The sequence below is a fragment of the Procambarus clarkii genome, chromosome 22 (assembly GCF_040958095.1).
Source record: "Procambarus clarkii isolate CNS0578487 chromosome 22, FALCON_Pclarkii_2.0, whole genome shotgun sequence".
Lineage (NCBI taxonomy): Eukaryota > Metazoa > Arthropoda > Malacostraca > Decapoda > Cambaridae > Procambarus > Procambarus clarkii.
The window spans coordinates 46,960,850-46,985,722 of record NC_091171.1 but is presented as its reverse complement, the minus strand read 5'-3'; the positions used below and the strand labels follow the sequence as shown (position 1 = coordinate 46,985,722).

The following is a 24,873-nucleotide window of genomic DNA, read 5'->3' as shown; positions in this document are numbered from 1 at the left end:
TCTTAATTATGAAAGTATGAAATATCAATTTTTTGTTTTGTTTTCCATATACGAATACCATTTTAAGTCATTTGGAAATAAATGGAATTTAAATTAGTTTTAGAAATGTGTACAGCTAAAAGTTGTACTATATGTGCTAAATATAGTACATATATGTACTAATGAGTACATATAGTGTTAATTTTGCTCTAAGTGCTTTTTATTTTTTGGGTAGGGTCTATACTTCGTTGGGTTATGATGATTCATTATCCTATACAGTACAGTACCCAAATTGTGCAGTAGTTGAACTTGGTAAACTTTGTTAGGAGTAGGTATGATGATACTGGCAACCAATTAGTGAAGTATCACAGTTTTGTTGCCTTACTATTGAGCTGTTATACATCTATTGGGCATTGTGCTACTGTATTCAATACAAGTTTACATTACAGCTAACAATGTAATCTTTGCCTATACAAATAATTGGCAGTGAACAGTCATGGAGTGTTCTTGTATACACTTATATGGATTGAATATTATAGATGTCATGGTTGTAACATACTAGAAATTTATTTGCACACTATACGCTTCATCAATGAAATGTTTCTTAATCTCGTATAAAAATTTGCATGGTTCTAAACAAAGAATGTGGGCAAGAACTCTTGTCACTTGTATACTATATGTGTCACACCCCCGGCCTTGGTAATTCTATCCTAGTTCATTTTTGTTTTGCTGAGAAATTAAGTTAAATGAGGCTCAGTATCTCGGTATCTTGTAAGCATGAGCTTAATAGTAAAGCCAGATGTTAAAATACTGGTAAAATTTAATTCATGCTCTGAGCAACATCTTCAGTTAGTGAAGGGACACAGCATGGGTGTAGTAAGGGGTGTCATTGGCACCTCTGAAGGTTTTGTGTGTGACGTGTCAGGCACTCTTGACTCCTGGCACTCTTCCCACGACCACAGTCTGGCCGAGCCACCAGCCACATGGGACACTCATGCCACGTTAGTGATTTTAATTAGCCGTCAAGTGTCTGCCAGTCTTCTTCCATGTGAATGCCTGCCTTCTTCCATGTGTTGGTCATGATTTATTGTACAGAATTGTGGTCATCAATTACATGTTTATGCTCCAAATGGAACTAGAAGCAATGATAGAAGGGCGGTTGCTAAGTGATGTGTGAAACATGTTTGATGCAAGCAGAAAAGAGTAACATTCATAGTGTCATAGTGAACTAAGTAGAAATGCTGGAGAGAAGATACAAATAAGTGTGTGTCCAGTACTCTGTTTTGAGTACTTAATATTTTATAACCTGCATTTTCAATGGCAGCATAAAGTAAGGTAGGCTCAAGTGTTGGCTTATGATTATTGGTTAGCAAGTTTTGTGGTGCTCATGACTGGATTGCATAGAATGGCCCATAACTTGTCATCCATGGTGAGTAACAAATCTGTTTTTCATTTACTTTGAGGGCTAAGAGTAGTAGTAGTACAACACTGAATAATAGAAATATGGCTGGAGTCATTATTAAGTGAAGGATGCAAAGCAAAATGTGAAAGAAAAGAATTTGACGAGTTTGTGTTATTGTAACATTGTAAACTCTTAGCTTGTACTGGCTAGCAGCTGTACCAGTCAATAGCGATCAAAATTTATATTTATATGTAGTTGTAGTTAAAAATTCAGTTACCTTATAATTTACAAAATGTTTCATTAAAATTCTCAGGGATATATTTGATGAAAAATATTTAATATCTTCAAGACTCACTAAAGCTATTTACTACAGTATTTTCATTAGATTAGGTTTGGTTCTGTTCAATTTGAATTTAAATGAGACTATGACTGTGTAATTAGACTGAACATCTTTCTTGTCATTCCTGGTGCTGTGGAATCTACAAAACACTTTAATAATAATTGGAGATGAAATCTTCTTTTCTAGAAAATATTTGATGTAGCTCTGAATGCCTAGCCACTCCCAGCACCTGGCCTAGTGGCAAAGCCCCATCAGTTCCAAATTTTGTGTTGAATAAAAGGGTTCCAATCAGTGACGTTCATGTTTTCAGACTAAAATATATAAGGTAAGATAAAAAAATATAGTAGGTATGAATAGTAGGGGGTCTGAACAAAAAAATCAATACATAAGTGTATGGAATGAAGCAAATAGGATACTTGGATTCATTTCTAGAAGTGTTTGCAATAAGACATCTAATGTCTGCCCGAATGACTGTGCGTTGGCGACTGCAAGACTTTAAGAACACCAATATTATGTATTCTCACAACTCTTATCTACCTTCTTGAATATAAATAAAATCATTCGATCAATCTTCTTCGGCTTTATCTTTTGTTGATGAAGTTTAGTTTTGGTCTCCTTATTATAGAATGGACATTATTTCACTTCAATGCATACAGAGGATCCTAGGAATTAGATATCTACCTTATAAAGAAGTTAAAAATTAATACAGTGTAAATTTTCTAGAAGGATGAAGAGCAAGGGGTTACACGATTGAAGTTTACAAATTGATCAAAGGGTGTATACAATAATCATAATACTGAAAAATATAATATTGAAAAATATATAAATTCAGGGAAACTTGTCTTATTAGGCAAATCGGGCCTTGCATAGTAGGCTGAGTATGATGTTCTGGCTACTAGGTACAACATATATATATATAATATGTGTGTGTGTCTGTCTGTCTATGTCGTACCTAGTAGCCAGAACGCACTTCTCGGTTTACTAAGCAAGGCCCAATTTGCCTAATAGGATGAGTGATTTTTTTTATTTTTAATAAATTGTTTCCAATTGGTTTATTTTAAATATAATTATTATATTATATTAAGAACATAAATTATTGATTTAGTTATGTTAGTTTAGTTTAGGTTAGGTTAAGATAGGGTAGGTTAGGTTTGGTCATATATCTACGTTAGTTAAAACCAGGAAGATTTTTCTTCCTGGTTTTATTTTTATTTAACTATTTTTATACAGTTCACACAATTTTAAAATACAGTAAATTAAATGCTGAAAACAATTCACATTTGCTTTTACAAATTAATTAAAACCCTGAAAGAAAAAGTACTCTGCAGAGTCTTTTTCATACTTGAGCATTTATTCTAATTAGTCTAAAAAATATCTAACAAACTGGTGTTTTATTCTCATTAATTAAATAACAAAAAAATTGCCAGAGGAGAAAGCATTCAGTGCCAAGGTGGACTATTTAATTGTTGTATTCTTATAAATTCCAAGCCTGAATTTACATAACTAAGAATGTTTTCAAGTGTAGAATATGCCAATAGCATATACATTTTGCAATTTTTTTAGCAAATTTAAAGGGCCTCTCATTCCAGGACACCTGAGGGCTTCATAGCATGGGCTGCATTTTGTTGTGGCCTTCTCTAAGGGTTGTCCCTTCCACTTTGACAGTGGAGAGAGATGAGTCGTTGCTTCCAATAGTGGATCATAGCTGTATTTTTCTAGGGGGGGGGGTGTATTTGACTTGGGTCTGTTTAATGTTGATGCCTTCCTTCCTTTTGAACTTCCGGGTTTTGGGGGGTAGGGGTTGGGGATGAGACCAGGGAGTGTGTCTGGGTGTCCTTCAAGCCTTCCTGGTTTTTGTTTCCATTAGCAGAGGTATTTCACTCTGGGTAGGTTTTTTCCCCCTTAGCCTCTATTTATGGTTTCAATGGGGTAGGCAGTTCAATAGGTACTATGTTCAAGCTGGATTCCTTTGCTGCTACCACCCAGGTGCACTTCTGTTTCATTATGTTCTGTGAATACATCTTATTTCTGGAAGTTTCCATTATCCTGCCTTGCCCCTTTCCAGCTCAGATGGACCTCTTTCAATTCCTCCTCCTGGGTTCATGCCCGTGCTTCCCTTCTGAACCCAGTGAAGGTGAGAAGTGGATTCAATGTTTCAGGTGTTCTTGGGTGGTGGTGCTTTTGCACTGCATGAGAACTGCTTGGCAAGCCCTTTGGAGGGTTCGACTTTCTCCAGGCACTGTTCTCTGGCTTCATTCAAATTGCTCTCTCTTGGTTCATTCACTGAACAGTGGAGAGATGCTTTGGTTCTTCCTCTTGAAACTGGACATTGCGAGTAGCTTGGCTTTTGGATTCTTGGGAATTGGTTCTCTCTGCGGTTCGTGTGTGAGATGTGTCCAACATTCTTGCAAATAGTCTCGTTTTTTTCTTATCCACAGAATGGACTGTTGACGGTGCACATCTTTTTATTATTCTGTGAGACATTGTCACCCTGAGGTGGACTTCACATTGGCTTTGAACTGGTGGTTTCTCTCTTACGTGGCATTTCTCTCACACATTTTCTGAGTGTGTGGCTGTCATGGTGGATGCCTGGTGGCTGCACAAGTCAAGGTGGGGGGTTTCTCTATCTCTCCCCTCTCCAGTTCAACTGTTGCAGGGAGCCGGCAGGCCGAGCGAACAGCACACTGGACTTGTGATCCTGTGGTCCTGGGTTCGATCCCAGGCGCCGGCGAGAAACAATGAGCAAAGTTTCTTTCACCCTGTGCCCCTGTTACCTAGCAGTAAAATAGGTACCTGGGTGTTAGTCAGCTGTCACGGGCTGCTTCCTGGGGGTGGAGGCCTGGTCGAGGACCGGGCCGCGGGGACACTAAAGCCCCGAAATCATCTCAAGATAACCTCAAGATGAGTGTTGTCTAGGTTGGGGGGGGGGGGGGGGGGGCTACTTGGGGAAGGTAATGTTTCTAGCTCCTTGTTGGCTAACTTGATCTTGGTTACTTGCTCTTCTGGTGCCGTGTCTGAAGCTGGGTGTCATTCTGCAACTCTGCCTCTTTCTGCAGATTGGTCTGGTGATGTGCTTTGCTGTTTAGACATTCTTGGCTGTTCTGCATATCTGAACTTACTGATGCAAGTCTCTTGTAATTTGTTTGGTGTGCTGGTGCACCTCTTTTTTTTTGGGCTCTCATCATTGTGTTTCGTCTGTGTCCATCCAGGTGGTCGTGTCTATTTTGTCTTGGTTGTTGATTGGCATCTCATAACTAATACTGTCGCCTCGTACCATTTGGCCTTGACGGAACTGCTTTTGTTGGGGTTTGGCATTAACATTTCCTAGGCACCATTTTGTGCCTTCAACCCACCACACTTCCCCCGCCCCTCAACCCACCACACTTCCCCCCCCCCTCAACCCACCACACTTCCCCCCCCCTCAACCCACCACACTTCCCCCCCCCCCCTCAACCCACCACACTTCCCCCCCCCCTCAACCCACCACACTTCCCCCCCCCCTCAACCCACCACACTTCCCCCCCCTCAACCCACCACACTTCCCCCCCTCACCCACCACACTTCCCCCCCTCAACCCACCACACTTCCCCCCCCCTCAACCCTCCACACTTCCCCCCCTCAACCCTCCACACTTCCCCCCCCCTCAACCCACTACACTTCCCCCCCCCCCTCAACCCACCACACTTTCCCCCCCCCCTCAACACACCACACTTCCCCCCCCCTCAACACACCACACTTCCCCCCCCTCAACACACCACACTTCCCCCCCCCCTCAACCCACCACACTTCCCCCCCCCTCCTCAACCCACCACACTTCCCCCCCCCTCCTCAACCCACCACACTTCCCCCCCCCCCTCCTCAACCCACCACACTTCTCCCCCCTCCCCTCAACCCACCACACTTCCCCCCCTCCTCAACCCACCACACTTCCCCCCCCTCCTCAACCCACCACACTTCCCCCCCCTCCTCAACCCACCACACTTCCCCCCCCCCCTCCTCAACCCACCACACTTCCCCCCCCCCCCCTCCTCAACCCACCACACTTCCCCCCCCCCCCCCCCTCCTCAACCCACCACACTTCCCCCCCCCTCCTCAACCCACCACACTTCCCCCCTGCCTCCTCAACCCACCACACTTCCCCCCCCTCCTCAACCCACCACACTTCCCCCCCCCTCCTCAACCCACCCACTTCCCCCCCCTCCTCAACCCACCACACTCCCCCCCCTCAACCCACCACACTTCCCCCCCCCCCCCCCCCCTCAACCCACCACCTCCAAAGGATACCTGATCAACCAGGCTGTGATTCATACGTCAGCCTGCGAGCTGCCGCGTCCACCAACCTAGTTGACCAGTCCAGCAACGAGGAGGCCTGGTTGAGGACCGGTCCTGCGGGAACCCTAAGCCTGAAATCATCTCAAGGTAACCTCAAGGTAAGGTGATGTTAACAATCCCCTGCTCCCTGTGCCTTTGAGGGGTGCCAGGCTCTGGCCCCCAATCGGCCATACTGGACTCTTAAAGCTAATATGATTCAGTAGTGGGGAGCTTTTTCAGCAAACTGGCTTTAGGAAGCCACTAAGGCCCTTCCAGGAAGAGGAATTTGATTACATTCAATACGTTTTTTCCTTGAATCATTTTTCTGCTTGGGGGTGTCATTTTCTTCTCTCCGCCAACAGATGGCAGCACCAATTTGGTCCAAGGATTTGTTATTACGGGCAGATGTCTAGTCTAGTGTTATAAGATTTAGACCTTTCTAGGCATCTTCAATAACTTTTTAGCAAAGAACAGCTACACTATTTTTTGTAGTCAATTCTGACTACTGTAAATAAAGTGAAAGAACTAAAAACAATGGTTTTCTAGGTTTGGAAACATCTTTAAAATGTTTTTTTCATATCCTAATACAGTTTTCTCATAATTGAGAAAACAAAAACAAAATTCAATTTACAAAGTCATGGGAGGAATGACATTATTTATATTGTCTGAGATTGTACACAATCTTGTCACTATTTCAACTATCCCAAGGTCTGATAAACAGAACTGATTACGTAATTGTTTCTAGTCCAAGGATTAATTTTCTGTGGAAAACATTACAATTATTCTGTACTCAGTTAACATTGTAATACAGTAATGTTGTAGTTGATGATAATTGAAATATAGTAGTTTCTTGTTCATATAATGTGAAATATTGGCATTATTTAGGATAGTGTGTAGTCAGGAGTTATATAAATGTTGAACAATTAATTATGTAATGGAATTATTTTTTGTACTGTTTTGTTACAATTAACTGTCCAGGCTTAAGACACTGATGTAAGGATTGTTTTTATAATTTTCCTCTTTCTTAAACATGAAGATACAGTAATGATGTTCACTACATCCAATGTGCTTGGATGTGATTTTGTATAATTGATTTTCTGGTCTTGTAACCTTTTATGGTACCAAACTTCTGTATTTAACCACCGCATTGTGCACCTGGTTTCGGTGAAAACTTCATAGTGCAATTGTTAAGGACATATTTTTGTTTTTTTTATCAATGTTCAGGTAAAGTTAGTGTCAAAATGTTTCCAAACTCAATAATTTTTATTTCAAAACACAAAGAGTGATGACAACGTTAAAAACATTAAAATATCGCCTAATTAAAAAAAAAAAGCACAACTCTCAAGAGTGCCTTAAAGTGCTCTTTGCATTTTATTGTTAATGATTCCAGTTTTCGTTTGTTACACATTAATAACTGAATCTGTGAATCACGAGTAAATAGCACTAGTGCTGAATAAAGTCTGGGGGTTTGGAAGCTGCAATATAAATGCACTACAGGTATAGTGTTGCCTACTAATGATGCTCAAAGTTATAGTTAGAAAGTCCATGCACAGAAACCTACACTAATTAAGGATGCTGCTGTGTTACTACAGATTATTCTTATGAAAGTCATAGCACGTGATGTTTGTTTGCATAAATATTATCAGGTTTCGTAATCAATTAACCTAGTTACATTAATTCAAAGTTACAGTACATTGTGGAATTATGGGTAGTGTATATATTTTTTTATTTCATTTTAGAATGCTGTAACATATCATACATAGCCTGTTACGACAGTATTGCAAAAATGACTACAAGATAAACATTAAGGAAACCAACTACAATGAAGATATTTCACTGTGGACCTCCATCAGTGTTTTAGCAACTACATCAGAATGCTATAGCAGCTATTTCAGCACAGTTAGTAAGTACTACTACATGTACACCTCATGGCAGATGAGAATATAAGACCGTCTGACTGCAGCATCCAGATCATTCTCAACACAGAGCAGTCAGCAGCAACAACACCTCTAAACAGACTCGGTCACTGCTGACTCACTGGACAGACTTGGCAAGTCACCAGCCTCAGTCCCTTGCTGTCTCACTGGACAGACTTGGCAAGTCACCAGCCATGACCAGCCTCAGTCCTTGCTGAATCACTGGACAGACTTTGCTACAGTCACCAGCCATGACCAGCCTCAGTCCTTACTGAATCACTGGACAGACTTGGCTAGTCACCAGCCAGGACCAGCCTCAGTCCTTGCTGAATCATTGGACAGACTTGGCAAGTCACCAGCCATGACCAGCCTCAGTCCTTGCTGAATCACTGGACAGACTTTGCTACAGTCACCAGCCATGACCAGCCTCAGTCCTTACTGAATCACTGGACAGACTTGGCCACAGTCACCAGCCAGGACCAGCCTCAGTCCTTGCTGAATCACTGGACAGACTTGGCAAGTCACCAGCCATGACCAGCCTCAGTCCTTGCTGAATCACTGGACAGACTTTGCTACAGTCACCAGCCATGACCAGCCTCAGTCCTTACTGAATCACTGGACAGACTTGGCTAGTCACCAGCCAGGACTAGCCTCAGTCCTTGCTGACTCACTGGACAGACTTGGCAAGTCACCAGCCATGACCAGCCTCAGTCCTTGCTGACTCACTGGACAGACTTGGCAAGTCACCAGCCATGACTGGACCCTGCTGCCACTGGCACTCAACATCCTTGCCTCATGGCTCACAACAGCCATTGTACTGTGCAAAAACCCCCTCTGTAACCATGTAAACAAATATATATCTATTTACTTTCTTGTACATATACTGTTTTATATGTCAGAGTACCAAAAAAAGTTCAGAAACTTTGATCTGTGATACATTTTAAATTGTAAATTTAAGTAAGTTTATTTAGGTATAAATACACATAAAGGGATGAGGTAGCTCAAGCTATTCTCACCTTATTCAGTACAATGTGTTCACATATATACACATCACAAAAAAGCTGGGGACTGACAGCACCCAGACCAAGGTACAGTAATTGTTTTCCATCGGGTGTGGGTTGCTTTCCGAGAGTGAGCGTGTTTGCGTTTTTGTTCTTCTAGAACAAGCATCACTTGTGCAGATCAGTATTCTTGACAATTAAAATTCAATAACTTCTTCAATTCTTTCTTTCTTTATCAAGATTCAGAGCTACCTCATGTCTGATTTAATGTTCATCTGTTCAACAAATTAACACAGGCTTCTTGATGTCTAGTTCGTGATTATATTTGGCTGGCAAGGGAATAGCATATTTTCATTAAAATTAATTTGTGATTGATAAAGTTTTCAGTCCTCCTTGTGATATTTGGAGAATGCCTTTGTGCATTGACTTGAAGCTTTTAATACTTTGGTGATGTAAGGTGATCCTCTCTGTCTATGGTTCATATATCCCTTAGGAGGGGCAGCGAGTGATTTCTCATACGTGAGAAAGTGTAACTACACCAAAATATCTACACACGCTCCCTGATATACTGTAGTTGAATATTCAGTGTCTTGTTGCCAACAATACCTTAAAGGTTTTGCAATAAGATACAAAGTTTTTTCTGCATTGTATGGACAAGTTTAAAAATACAATACATACTTTTAAACTGTCCATATAAAGTACAGTACTGTACATACATTTGATACTTTTAACACTTTCGCGCTCTCGGCGCTCAAAAAAAAACAATACCCCAGATGCTTTCGGCACTTCGCGCGCCTACGCGGTCAGACCGAAAAAGTGTACACTCTTTTGACTGTCCTGACAATAATTGAAGGCGCACGTATTTAAATTTGGTATCACTGTGTTCGCAATGAAATTGTCTATAAGAGCATACCTATAAAATGCCGCCCAAGCATAAGGAGTATCAACACCAAATAAAAAACTATGCAGATCACTCGCCGAGAGCGCCAAACAGCAACAAAATGTTTCCACTCTCTTAATGGTTGCGAAGCCTACAGTTGTCCTACATCGCTAATTTTGGTATCATTGGAATCACAATAAAATTCTCTACACGGACATATGCATATGAATGTTTAATATAGGTAATTACCTACCGCAAGAGTGTGTGAAGTGGAGAGTAGTTAGCTGCGAGCGCACTGGCGAAAACACAGGGGGGAAATCATGCTTGGAAAGTTTATACGTTTCCTGACCCTACTTTTCTATGTACGTATTTCTTTTTTATACCAATGTGTTCGCAATAAAATTTTCTATAAGATGAACTGTATAACATTTGTACAAAGCATGTGTAAGAGAAGCGCCAAATATAGAACCACGTCGCTCAGTATGCGTTTGCAAGAGAAACGAACGCATTGTTTTCGTTCGTTTGATGTTTGTCATGTTTATACTTGTTGAAACATTTTTATAATTTGTATGACAGTGATCGCAGTACAATTCCCTACACAGACATATACATAACACATACAAATATTTCCCACGTGTTGGATATATCAACAGCTAAAGGGAACCCACTGCCACATGCTCGCCACACGCTCGCCACACCCCCAAACATACTTTGTGTATTTTTTTTTTTACTCATAGAAGTTTGTGATATAATATTCATTCTGGTACAAAAAAATTCGCAAATAAATTCTCTACAAAACAAAGTATCCCATCCATTTCGGTTAAAAAATGGAATTTATAGAAATATTTTTTCGATGGACGAGAAAAGTAGGCTGTTATGCGGAATCGTAAGAAAAAAACGGCGACGAGTTATCTCTATCTAAAGTGCGAAAGGTGTTAAACTGTCCATATGAAGTACAGTACATACTGTATAAAGCTTCACGTTCCCGCGCACACGCCCGAACCCACCCCTAGGTGGGTTCGGCTTTGCCTTGCTTACCATGTCATTTTCATATTGTCTTTCTGCCCTTCTTCTCACCCTGACGTATCCATTCCTGGCACTCTGGTATCTTTCTCTGCTCACTAGTGTCCTATTATTTTTATAGTTTCTCCATGCTCTTGTAGTTAGTTTGCTTCGCTAGCTTACATCTCTGATTAAACCATGGGTTTCTCATTTGCATTTCATTTCTATCCTTTTGGACAGGGACGAACTTGTCTGCTTCTTCCTTACACTTCTGTTTCTCTTCTTCTTCGGTACTCTCTTCTCTCTCTCCTATGTTTTACAGGCATACCACTAGGACCTGGTTGTGGGTCACTGCTTGTTTGTTTCACTATATACCTGTCTATTGATACTTGTTTTTTTACCTACATTTTAACACTTGTCTGTAGTGAGACATCACATTGTCATTAAAAAAGGTTAATGCAACAGCCTGTTACAGCTTTATCTTGGCGACACTTTTTAGCAAAACTTTGTAGTTCTTCCCATACTGCACGCATTTTCTTAATTAACGAGGAAGAGGGACAGCAACCCGCATACCATTTTCATGTTTACGAATTATCTCTTGTATTTCCTCTATCGCCATCCTCACAACTATTTTCTTAGGTTGACTGACTTTACCACTGACTTTCTTGGGACCCATAGTATGATATATAATAAGAACTTTTATGTTCAGAAACACAAAAAAAGCACAAACAATGAAATTCTTTACAAAGAGTTCAAGCATGGTCGTCACTGGGTGGGTAAGCTGGATACACGGGTAAACAATCGCCCCACACCCCAGCACCACGTGCGCATTCGACCCAAACATGTATTGACAGATGTCGTATTCCAAGATAAACGTCGTACACCAATTCAAATTTGGCGATGAATTTGATGTTGTATACCAAAAACATCATATTCTAGGGCAGTCATTCACGAAGGTATTAGAATGTTAATGTACAGTATTCTCTTAAAAGAAAAAAGAAAAAATGCATCTGATCGTCATTCGAAACATATACTGTACAACCCACCTAATCTAGCGATACTGATAAAGGACACTGTATTTGGATGATGGTTTAACTTTGTCTAGTTGTACATATGCAATGAAAGTGCATAACCATCAAAATTGTGTGTAGTTACATGAGGACAGATCAAGGTGGGGAGTTTTGAGTTCAATAGAATTATTGGATTACCAAATGTCAATACAGTACAGGGGTTATATATGGTACAGAGGAACCTCGGTTAACGAATTTAATCCGTTCCAACGCCGAGCTCGTCATGTGAAATGCTCGTCTTGCGAAACGAATTTCCCCATTTAAAATAATGGAAATAGAATTATTCCGTTCCACCCCCAAAAAACATCAATATGAAATTTTTATAATGTAATTATAATATATGTAATTATTATAAATGTTTTGTTTTACTGTTTTCAATTGTATTTTACATTATGAAGAGTTGTGGCTGGCTTGAGGGAGACGATGGGGAGGTGGGGAGGAGGAGAGGTATTACGGTGTGGAAGGAGAATTCACCTCTGAGTCAGGCAGGCTCTCTTCTTGGGAATTTCACCCCACTGGGTCCGGGTTGTGGTTCACTATCACTTGCTCGTCTTTTCTTTACCTTTCCAAAGAACGTATCTATTGACACTTGCTTTGTCTTTTGTTTTAGGATGCCCCTAAAACGTGACCGCAGATTGTCATTAAACAAGTTCACACACCGTGCAGTCACTGCTTTATCAGGGTGATGCTTTTCCAAGAATGCATTCATCTTTTCAAACATTCCCAACACTTCCCTGATCTCACTGGAAGAGGTGGCATACTCCCTTTTTGTTAGTCACAAAACCACAAAACAGTAAAGCACAAATAAATGTAGAGGGATGCTTATCCTGTACGATTAAACAACAACACTGTCATCGGAAGCGACCGAGAATTTGCGAGAACTAGCGGGAATGCTAGGAAGCACCACGTGGTTTTCTCTTTAACTGAGCGGAAGCTCGTCAGTCGAGACAAATTTTCTGCGAGTGCTCACTTGTTACCTGAAATGCTCGTAGATGGGGCTGCTCTTCAACGAGGTTCCTCTGTATTGTATTTTATTAAAAGAAAAAGGCATTTTCTGCAAATTCAGGTTAGTTTAAAACTTTTTGTAACTGAAAGAAAATGTTTTGGATGTACAGTACTGTATACTTATTTGTAAAAAAAAAATGTTTTGTGAGTGCAGGCGTGATGAATTTATTTTTATACAATTCAGTTACTGTACTATAGTTAACATCCACATGATCCACATTACTCAGATCATTGCTTTTTCTCATCAGTTTTCCCTCTCATTTCAGGTGAATGATTTATGATCTGGCTGCTAGAGTCCTGCTCATGATTTAGTTCACCTATCTGAACACGGTTTATAGGTACCTAGTAGTAAGGGAACTGTCATTGGTGAAGGACAGGTAAAGCACTAACCTAATATTACAGTACTGTACATCGTTCATATACCTCCAAGTCTTTAGTTTTCCTCGTAACAACCCCAAATCAAGTGTTTTTTTTTTTTTAGTGTACAAAATATATTACTATTTTATTTCAGTAAAGTCCCAGTACACTTGACCTTCAAGCCAAATTTCTCGGGAATCTATCTACTGAGAACTTGGGGAATAATTTTATTATAATACAGAATGTCATAACATATCTTTACTGTACTGTACTTAGTAGTCTAAATATTACTTTGTACTTCTCATCTCCTAATCCTAACTTTGGGAATTTTTCCCATAAAAGGTATGTTACGTGATTAAACTCCTGTGCTATTTAATTCTGTATGATACATAATCGTCTACCATTACCACTGGAGCTTGTATTGGTCACCTGTAATTACCTAAGTGTAGTTACAGGATGAGAGCTACACTCGTGGTGTCCCGTCTTCCCAGGCACTCTTTCATATAGCGCTTTGAAACTACTGTGTAGGGGCTTATCAGTTTTTAAGCTGTTTTATCATAGCTACAGCACTTGACTTCATGAATATTCTGTGAAGGTCATAAAACGTGCATTGGTGACCGAGAGGAACCTCTGGAGAATGTATAAATCCACGATGAACATCGTCGATTATGAAATACCTGTATACAAAGCTTGGCCACCCAGAAAATCAGATCAGCCTCAAGAAACTATAAAGAAATTTTCCTCAAAACATAAGATCCAAAATTGTTTCTATGCCTATATAAAGAGGTAAAACCAAACAAATGACGAGGTAGGACCCTTAATAGGAGAGACTAACCAAGTTATAATGGACGATAAAAGGGCAGCAAACGCTCCAAATGAATATTTTACATGTGTTCACACTAGAAAGGTTGGATGACATCCCATCACCTACACAAATGTTTTAACCCCTGGACTGTGCCTGTTACCACAAATTTAGGGGGCATAATATTGAAAAATATTCAAATTATGTAAAAATAACTTAAAAAGGTTAAACAAATCTCCAACTTATTGGCTTCAGTGTCGTGAAGCTTTCAGAAATTGATTTTAGACGAATTTTTGAAAAATAAGAATGTTTTATTGACAAGAAGAAGAGCTCCTAATAACTGTAACTGAAGGATTATGCAGCAATAAAGAATGCAAGCACCTGTCCTATTCTCAGAAAAGAAGAATAGTAGTAGTAAGAAGTGTCCACAAAGTGGATATGCAGTTGGAGCCTTTATATTATTGCCGAGTAATACATAACAACACATAACATAATGAATAACTATGTTAATATGATTTATTTTGTTATATATCATATAAATGCATTGTCCATTGTTAATATATGTTACTTTCATCAATGTCCCAAAAATATATTTTAGGGGAAATTTTTTTTAAGATTTTAGTTATTTTTTCTCCTTTTGTTTATTATCTGATTTTGTTTTAACCTTTACATCCTGGAGAATGCATAAGTTTTCATAACTATGTGAAGATAGAATGAAATTGGTCAACAAAATAAGTCAGTCACAACTAGCAAAACTTTTAATTTTGGGGGGTTAATTTTTCTCTGATTTCAAACTCTATTTTCTTTGTCTCGTTAGGTTGTTTTGATGCTTAGGGACCATATGAGGGGTTTTCACTTATATAAAGGAAACCCTAAATATATTCCCTAAATCATTAGATTTATTATAATTATCCCTATATTTTGTGTTTTTTGGGGGTTATTTTTTTCTTGACTTCAACACATATTGGCCTACAATTTTCACATTCGAGTACGAATGCCAAACAATTTTTATTAAAACACAATTAAATTAACGAATTAAACCTACCTATTAGAATGTATTTTTCATAAACTTTATACATTTGGAGTTATAATTTTTTTTGGTCTTAATTTGCCACATATTTCAAATGGCCTATTGACGATTTTTTTACATTAAACTATACTAAAAACCTATATTTTAATTTAATGAAAATGAAGATCATATGCTATTTTGAGAGGATAATAACATTAAATGAAAAATTAATGATAGTTGATATTTTTTATTCTAAGCTGAAAATCTGAAGTTTTCAATATTCAATTTTAAAATTCATTTTGATACTCTGGTTTTTCAAGTTACGCTGTGATCATTTAGACAAAGTTGGAGCATTTGCCTAGTTGATTATGCAAAAAAAATTGGAATGTGTTTGTGCAAGTTTTAAAAACTTATATGATTTGACAAAAAATAATTTAAGATGTGGGTATTGCGCAGTCTAAGGGTTAAAGGAGGGGAGGTGAATGAATTTAGGGATATATACCCATAACATGCTAAGTAATCAGGAAAAACTTTGACAAACTAAAAGACTCAAAAGCCCCAGGTGTGGATGGAATCCAATCCAAAGTCTTAAAGGAACTGGCAGAAGAAACTATGCCTGACATTGGAACTACTTTTCACAAAATCTCTGGACCAAGGGGTAGCCCTCATCCCCTAGATTGGAAATATGCAAATGTTACCTCTATTTTAAAAAAAAGGCAGAAAGAGCTTGGCAGAAAAACTACCATCCGATCAGCTTGATTATCACACATTTGCAAGCTCATGGAGAGAATCCTCAGGGAGGGCATCATTCACCATCTTTCAGTGAACAATCTTGTACAATCGACACAACATAGGTTTGTTAAAAAAAAAAAAAAAGATCATGCCTTACAAACCTGCTCACACTGTAGCCAGCAACTCGAAGGCTTTCTGGCCTCCGAGTTGTTTTTGCATGAATTGATTATACTTTATAAATTATGCTTTGCCGTGCTTTTGCTAGCCAGGTCTAAATCTTGCTTGCTGCTTAATGTATGATTGTGCACTTACTTTCTCTGCTTGGTTAGAAAAAATATGTGGGTCTCTTGCATGTCCTGGCCCCTCTTTGCATCACATCTCTTGTATGCATGATTGCTTTCCTTGATTGCAGTGCCTTGGTGCCGAGGTGGCATTGCCCTCGGTTGTAAATGCGTGTCATGTACCCCATCCCTCAGAATGCCTCTCCTGTGCAATGGATCTTGGCCCAGGTAAGGTAGACAATTCTCTGGTGAGGTCTGGTTATAAATTATTGTATTGCACTTACAGTATTTTATTTTCCTTGTTATAATCATTAACCTCTTATTTGTTTTTCGTAACATTAATTTTTGTGCATGAGCAATTTATTTTAAATCTTATTACAACACAATAGAGTATGGCAGTCACTACAGATACAATATTTTATTTACTTTCTACAATGACAGGGATTTTGTGTGTCAGGCAGTATTTATTTACAATATAGGCCTGCATTAAATGCCTAGGTCACACTGGCAAACAACAAATTCTGTGAATATTGAGGTAATCAGTTGTCTTAACATTATGTGCATTAGTAGAGTTAAAGATTGGAACCAAGTATCTTGCCTCACAACCTCCCCCTTCCATGGCCTGGCAGCAAGTCAAGTCTTTGGTATTCAGTAATCTGGATACCTTTATATTACAGTATATTTTTATGAAGATAATAAATAAAACACAATGATATGACAGAAAATTTTGAAAAGCAAAAGAGGGGGAAAAGGTGAAAGTCACAAAGAGATAGGAGCAGAAGAGAAAAGAGAGGAGCACAGAGTCATTGCCATTTTACTTTTCATACTTTAGAATACCTGGCAGTGCCCAGATCAACCTGATGTCTAGGTCACCCCCCCCCCCACACACACACACTTCCCATCTTGTCCCATTGCTGTAACTACTGGATCTTCAATATACAGTCTTCATACCTCTCATCCCCACACCCTCTCCCCCCCTCACTCCCCCCTCATTCACTGTCACTTTGCCCTCACATCTCTCCCAGCACAAAACCTTCCCCTCTTCCCCTCACAAACCTTCCCTACTAGGTGTAGAATAGTAAATAATGTAAAAAAAAATAGCCATATACCACAGAACTATAAATATATACACTGTGCTAAATTTATAAACACCACAATACAGTACTAGTCGTAGAATAGTAAATAATTAAACAGCAGTACCGTTCATTTATAGTAATAACTGTAAGCTGGTAAATAATGTAAACCTAGCAGTGGTAGCTGTAGAATAGTAAATAGTGTAAAAATAGCAGGACAGTACTACCTGTAGAATAATATTGTAAACATGGCAGTACAGTACAGGTACTAGCTATAGGATGGTAAATAATGTAAACTTAGCTGTACAGTACTACCTGTAGAATAACATTGTAAACACGGCAGTACTGTACTAGCTGTAGGATAGTAAATAATGTAAACTTAGCAGTACAGTACTACCTGTAGAATAACATTGTAAACAAGGCAGTACTGCACTAGCTGTAGGATAGTAAATAATGTAAACACAGCCGTACAGTACCTGTACTAGCTGTAGAATAGTAAATAATGTAAACACAGCAGTACAATACCTGTACTAGCTGTAGAATAGTAAATAATGTAAACACAGCAGTACAATACCTGTACTAGCTGTAGGATAGTAAATAATGTAAACACAGCAGTACAGTACCTGTACTAGCTGTAGAATAAATAGTAAATAATATAAACATAGCAGTACAGTACTAGCTGTAGGCTAGTAAATAATATAAACAGCAGTATAGTATTAGCTGTAGGATAGTAAATAATGCATACCTAGCAATACAGTACCAGCTGTAGAAAAATTATGTGAAAAAAGAACCACAACTTGCACAAATGGCTTAAAATTCAAACCTACAAACAAAATTAGGGCTTTATTGTATCCAAAACATTGCAAATCTGAATTCAGGTGAATATATATTATTTATTCACAATCATTTCACCAATATATTACTATGGCAATTCAAATTTCAATTAGTCTCATCAAATTGTTAAATAATTATTGTAACATAAAGTACTGCACTGCTGTCAGCAATGTGACCAGATTTTCTTTAAATTGAAATAACTGCTACAATATAAAGAGAAATCAGACATAGATCAAATTAATTGGGTAAAAAAAAATCAACTATGGTCAAAATTCTTTTGAATTTAATATAACAATTCAAATCAGTCGTCTAATTTAGATGCACAAAGTTGGTAGAAAAACAAAGGTAATAATAATTTATGGTATATGTTTTACATTGGATTTGCTGCACCACTGGTATATTATGCATTACTGTTGTTCTTATTTGAAAAACCTCATCACCGTGATCTGTGTTTGAATTAAGTTTTGAAAAGAAACTCAAGTTTTGCTGCTTTCTCTGTTCCGAGGGGATTCCTTAGCTTTGTATCAACTAAAGGTTCACACGGTTAAGGGTTAACAAGGGTTAAGGTGTGAACTATGTGAGGAGGGTTTCCTCCTCCATAGGAGGGAGTGGGTTTCAGAGGAAGCTACTGCTGCTTTAAAAAAAAGAAAAAAAAATTGTTACTGACTGTTGTGAAGTGAGCCTGTGTTGCCTGGGCTAGACCTGGGACGGGAGTCGCAGTAAAAATATTTTTACGTATTTATTCCAATGTTTGAGTTTATTTATTTACTGTATTTATTTATTTATTTTTTATTCAGTGTTATTATTCAATAGTGTGTTAGAAGCTTGTTTAATAAAATGTATGGAACATTAGAATGCTTAAATACATTTGTGTTACTGTACTAATATTTGCACCATATTACGTTCTTAGGACAATAAAACATACTGTTTTCTATGTTCTATACTCTAGAGACACTTTATATAACTATCTACATTTTCATGCTAATTGGTATATTCTTACAATAAAAATCTTTTGACTCATGGGCTGAAATCCTTAATACTATACTGTACCTGTAAAAATATTTTAATTCTCCTAAAATTGTTTGAATATTCAGGAAATATTATATTAAATGTTAAGTGTTCAAGGATGCAATAATTCAGATTTATTATATATATAAAAAAAACCCTGAAAAATTACAGACATAAATTGTCAACACTGGTTGGTTTGGATCTTGTACGAAACGTGGTTCATACAAAACTAAAAGTTTGCATTCCACTGTCCGCAATATTTCATTGTGATGCAGGGACAAGTACAACTTTGTATATACTGTATAATATAATTATTATTTAGTATATCATGTATAAAAGGTAGGAAATAGGACAGCTCATTTGGCAAAACTATCACTTTTGTTTTGTCATTAACCATTAACCATACGTAGTTAGACAGTGAAATGTAGTATTTGTGGCACTATCAGTGTACTGTATCATGTATGTACTGCTCTGGTACATCATTTAGACAGGACAGAAGCACTTGTACTGTATAAAGTATAATACTGTACAGGTATAAGAATGATCTATTTTAGAATTCTAACACTACTGGTACAACATTACTGTAATAAATTGTACTGCATTAAAAAATGCTGCAGTACAGTATATTGTAATGCTATTGATGTATACAGATTCACTTTAAACAAAACTGGTAGTACTGTACTCAATTTAATGAAAATAAAGTAAAATATTATTTAACAAGTAACAAACTAAAAACTTGAATTATTTTATGATAAATCTTGTATGCGAAAAAGTTCATTAGGAAAAATCAAATTTAAATAAAAAAAAAAACTTTTTTTTATTTAAAAATCTACAACCCTTTGTAACATTGCCTTTATTACACAGAGAAATCACATTAACGTGATATGTCAAAGAACAAATCCACAGGATCCTTGATGAGGGTTCGAACCTACGCGCTGAGTGTTCCCAGTTGCGCTCTAGTCAACTCGTGTAAATAAAGGCAAATAAATGGCTTTATTACTAATTTTTCTGCGTTGAAGTTTCATTTTTCTATGGAACTAGCTTATCTTTTCCAAGTGCTTAGCAGCCAAGAATTGTACATTGGTCTCTATCAATACTTAATACTACTAGTGAGGAAATAATTTTATCCTTTTGTTCAGGCTTTAGTAGGAGCATATTAAATTTTTTTTCATTGAATGATGTATTGCAGCAAACTTTCCAAGACGTTGTGACTTTCTCTGCACTGGATGCGATATATTAAACATGCAATTGCTATGAAGTATTCTTTCCTGGCAGCAGAGGGAATCAATTCACTGTGGCTAGCTATTGAGTACTGTACTATAGATGTTCCCCTTCCTTATTCGTTATTACATTCTTGTTTGAGTATTTACACTGCTCATTATTACTGGGTGACTGGGTTTCCTCTGGGGACAGGGGAGAGAGGTATTGGCCTGTCACTCCATTAGAATGTCATGTTGGGTAGCTGGGTGTGGGTCATGGTGTGTTACTGGGTGGGGAGTGTTACTAGCGGGGTCATGTTAGGCAGTTCTTTTGGTCGTGCCAATATCTTGGGATTACTATTTCTTGTGTTTTCATCTTGGTATCTTTTATTTTCCTCTTTGTTATCTTTCACCTAGTCTGATACTTTCCTATCCTTTGTCAATCTCTGGATTTGCTAGTCTGATTTTATTTGTAGGATATGCAGTACTGCGTAGTCCAGATTCTCGTCTGCTATTGTACCGTGCTACATACTGGTACCATGTTTACGAGGAAATCTGGCGTCTAAATAATAAACAATTGTAGCTTGTGTATAAATTTTCATTATATAGCATTGCAAAGTTTTTGTCTGTGTAGCCTCTTAATATGTCTGTACTTATAACTTTCCCTACCTATGGACCTTTCACTAATTTGTTGTCCTCTTATCTCGTTATTTTCTTTGAATGTGATGGTTGCCTCTTTTTCTATCTTGTATAAACTAAAGGCAGTATAAAAATATAAACTAAATGATGTACTGTAGTAAGTTGAGGATAAGAAATGTTTTTTCATTTCATAATTTTTGTTATGTCATGTTAAGTACTGGGATGAATTGTAATGTATAATACAATATACAGTATAATTATTATTTTCCAGGTGGCAGCCAAGTGTGGTGTCTCCAACCAACGGCAGCTCACCGACAATCTCTTACATCTCATTACCCTAGACTCTAACCAATCAAGCACCCTTTCTGCTCCTTCCAACCCGACCTTCTCTCCAGTATCTCAAGGTATCCCAATTCCGTTTCAAATTAACTTGCAAGGAGGACATTCAAGTGGAACCCCTATTACTGGACTTGTCTCCTTGCTAAACCAAAGCAACAATTTTAGTACAAATAATAGTCAACTGTATACAATCAGTGCAAATAGAGTTATTAGTAGTGAGTGTTGCGGGAAGTGTGGTGTAAGTGGTGTTGGTGGTGCTAGCGTTGTTGGAATTGTGTCAGATAGCAAGCAGAGTGATTGTCAATCCCAGGGACTTCTGGCACCACAGCTCTCTAACTTGGAAACATCAGTGGAAAAAGTTTTGTGTCTGGTGCCTAACTCAAAGGAGACCGGTCAAAGCGAAGCTTGTCTCTTTGGTGAGGCCCAAGTCAGAATGGTTTTACCTGCTCTCAGTCAAGAAACTGTGAAGAATACTCAAGAACCCAAGAATACCAGCAGCAGCATCAATAGTAACAATAACAATACCTCCATCAAAAACCGGAATAACAAAAATAATAACAGTAAAAACAAAGAACTTTCTGCCAAGAGTATTGAGCCTGTAGACCAGGAAGAGCATTGCTTTAATTACAGTGTCATTGAATGCTGTAACCCATCAGACAAAAAGAAAGAGAAGAGTGAGGATGGCCAGTTGCCTTTGTCTCGGATACCTGCATCAAGCGAACCTTTTGATCCACAAGAGGTGCAGAAGCTGCTACAGGATGTTCTCTGGAAGAACGAAAATAAAAGGTAAGCAAAACAGGTTTTTGTTGGAAATGCAGTATATTGATAGTACAATATTTTTTTTTCCAAGTGGTGTTATGCATGCTTTGAATAGTAATTGACATCATTACAGGTTTAGCACTTAATCACAACATAATGCCCCTTCACATTTCACTTTAACTCACATCTATGGCTAACTTCATCTTTATTTGTTCTGCTGTAGCTTTTATGTGGGAGGTTCCTACCATGTTCAGCTTTTTAAATAAAATTCAGTGCATAATATGAACTATGAAACTACAGTACAGTACAGGTACAGTGGTACCTCGGGTTACGAACGTCCCTGTTTACGAACTTTCGGGTTACGAACATCCCTGTTTACGAACTTTCGGGTTACGAACATCCCTGTTTACGAACTTTCGGGTTACGAACGTCCCTGTTTACGAACTTTTCGGGATACGAGCCTGATGTGTTCGGAAAATTTGAATCGGGATACGAACTTTGCATCGGGATACAAACTTTGCATCGGGATATGAGTTTGTTGATATGCGTACGGCCAACCTAGTGCGCGGTGGCACGGCGATCACGCCTCAGTTTACCAGTGCCTCGCGCCCAGTGACTATCCTGCCTTAATTTTTCACAAGAATTTACAGTTTTTTGTCGGATTTTTGGCCATTTGAGCATAAAAGTTATTATATATATCACCATGGGTCCCAAGAAAGCCAGTGGTGAGGTTCAAGGGAAGAAATCACATGAAGAATGACCATAGAGGAAAAAAAGAGATCATTCATAAGCATGAAAATGGTACTCTTGTTGTTGAACTAGCTAGGCAGTACAACAAATCTTCAGGGGAGGAAGAGGAGGCAGTAGAGCATGTCCCTTCCTCATTAATTAAGAAAATGTGTGCAGTACGGGAAGGACTGCAAAGTTTTGCTGAAAAGAATCGCTCAGATAAAGCTGTAGTAGGCCATTGCATTGATCTTTTTAATGACAATGTGATGCCTCACTACAGAAAAGTGTTGCAAAGAAGGAAAAAACAATCTTTAATGGAACGTTTCCTTGTGAGAAAAGTGAGAAAATCAAGCAGTGAGCCACAACCAGGACCTAGGGGTATGCAGGCAAAACGTGCCAGAGAGTGCACTCCAGAGAAATCTTCACTGCCTAATGTTATAATGGAAAGGGACTCCCTTTCCAAACAGTACCATCTCTCCTCCTTCCCCCTCCTCACCATCTTCCATATGCCAACAGGAGTCATCAGCAAGGGTAAGTAATAACTTAATGTACTTTTGTAGTTAAGATTTGGGTGAATTAGGTATAAAATTTACTTTGAAGTGAAGTTTTTGGGGAGTCAGGAACGGATTAATTCATTTTCCATTATTTCTTATGGGGAAATTCGCTTCGGTTTACGAATTTTCGGGTTGCGAACCGTCTCCAGGAACGGATTAAATTCTTAAACCGAGGTATCCCTGTATGTAGAAAATTATGGCTAGTTCAGGAAAAGTGGCCATTCATGCACTGGTATTCCACTGTCTAGTCCTACACAGGTCTACTGGGCCCAGTTTGACTTTCGGACAAATGTTGGCATTCCCCTTGGATACAGTTCAGTATTGGCTACATATGCATAATTAGTGCCTCATGTTTGCTGTGGTTGCATGGGACCAAGGCTCTCTTCTTTGGTTATTGTTGGCGTTGTCTGTGCCTTTCACCAGGGTTATCTTCTTGGGGGTGACTCCTCCTCGAGGGGCCTTGCCTCATGTAGTACGTGGACAGTTGCTCCTCTGTGAGGCTCAGTGGTAAGGGGTTGGCTGTGCTCTGACTGCAGTCTCACAGAGCCTTCTTGTTGGAAAATGCAGTGTTGTGTAGTGATGAATGTGTATGGTGTTTTTGTCTGTGGGGGGGTGTACTTTTCCTTCACTGCATGCTCCCAAATTGATAGGGTGTGTTTGTAGGACTCTCCCAGCACTCTGGTCTGCAACTGGTAGATACCAGAGTTTGCCCCTGTAAATCCATAGTTGTAGGAGAGAGTATGTTGCATTCTCTTCTGGTCTTGCTGTCGTGGTGCTCTTTTCACTGCCTGTTGCCCTTTATGTAAAAAAATAAATAAATTATATATGTTAAATAAACCATAACTAATCATGTGTGTTATGGGGAGGTCAATTACTGAATTTTTCTGCCATGCTGGTTTTTCTCTTGTGGGCCTTATTGCTTACATGCAACCACAATGTTTTGGGTGCTCTTTGTTCATGATAGTCCTCAATGGGTACTCTTCCTGTCACTGACATAATTACTCTTTCACTGCAAATATTGCAACAAACAAAAACTTTCAACTACAACTACAGACATCCCTAACCACCAACAATCATAATCATAGCCATTATTAGAGTTACAACCACCTTAGTCACATCTACAACTATAACCACAACTTTGTATACAAAAATATTATACTACCCTGTACTAGTATATTTATTACATTTCCTAAACTCATTATATCCACTGTACTCATTGTAGCATTAGGTAATCATTGCACCTTGTAATCTTGACTCTGCTCTCTTTGAATCCAGAAATATACCCACCTGGGGATGCTTTTCTTGGTTGCCTTTGTGTGATAAAAATGTATAGTATCTAGTTACTGGAAGTGTTGCCATAGTATAGTACGAATTCCCCACAAGATAGAAAATGGAATGAATTATACTTAGCGCTTTGAATATTACCTCATTGGTCAAAAGATTGACGATCGTTTAGTTGATCTGAATATTATTTGTGGCAATTAATGCTGTGGACAACATTACAGCGAGGGTGGAGTTGAGTCGACTGGTAGTGGAGGCTGCGACACGGGTTACTCTTCTCGCTGCTCCACCCCACCTGGGCCCTCCAGTCTCTCTGATGCTATTGACCCAAAACACGGCACCAAGTGAGTACAAATATTTGATGGAGAACA

General features: G+C 38.6%; 1 protein-coding gene across 13 annotated transcripts in view; it reads left to right on the top strand.

Annotated features, from left to right (window-relative positions):
* Positions 1–24,873, top strand: part of LOC123759595 (uncharacterized protein DDB_G0283357) — a 56,927-nt gene that overhangs the window by 4,879 nt on the left and 27,175 nt on the right. For 5 of the 13 annotated variants that reach the window (XM_045744754.2, XM_069328966.1, XM_045744762.2 and 2 more), the window contains exons 2-3: positions 21,112–21,965; positions 24,727–24,846. In XM_045744754.2, coding sequence (XP_045600710.1) covers positions 21,112–21,965; positions 24,727–24,846 — 974 coding nt within the window. Of the gene's footprint in view, positions 1–12,511; positions 12,968–13,172; positions 13,284–16,218; positions 16,316–21,111; positions 21,966–24,726; positions 24,847–24,873 lie in introns of all 13 variants that reach the window. The other 8 variants (XM_069328962.1, XM_045744731.2, XM_045744740.2 and 5 more) reach the window with 6 other exon arrangements.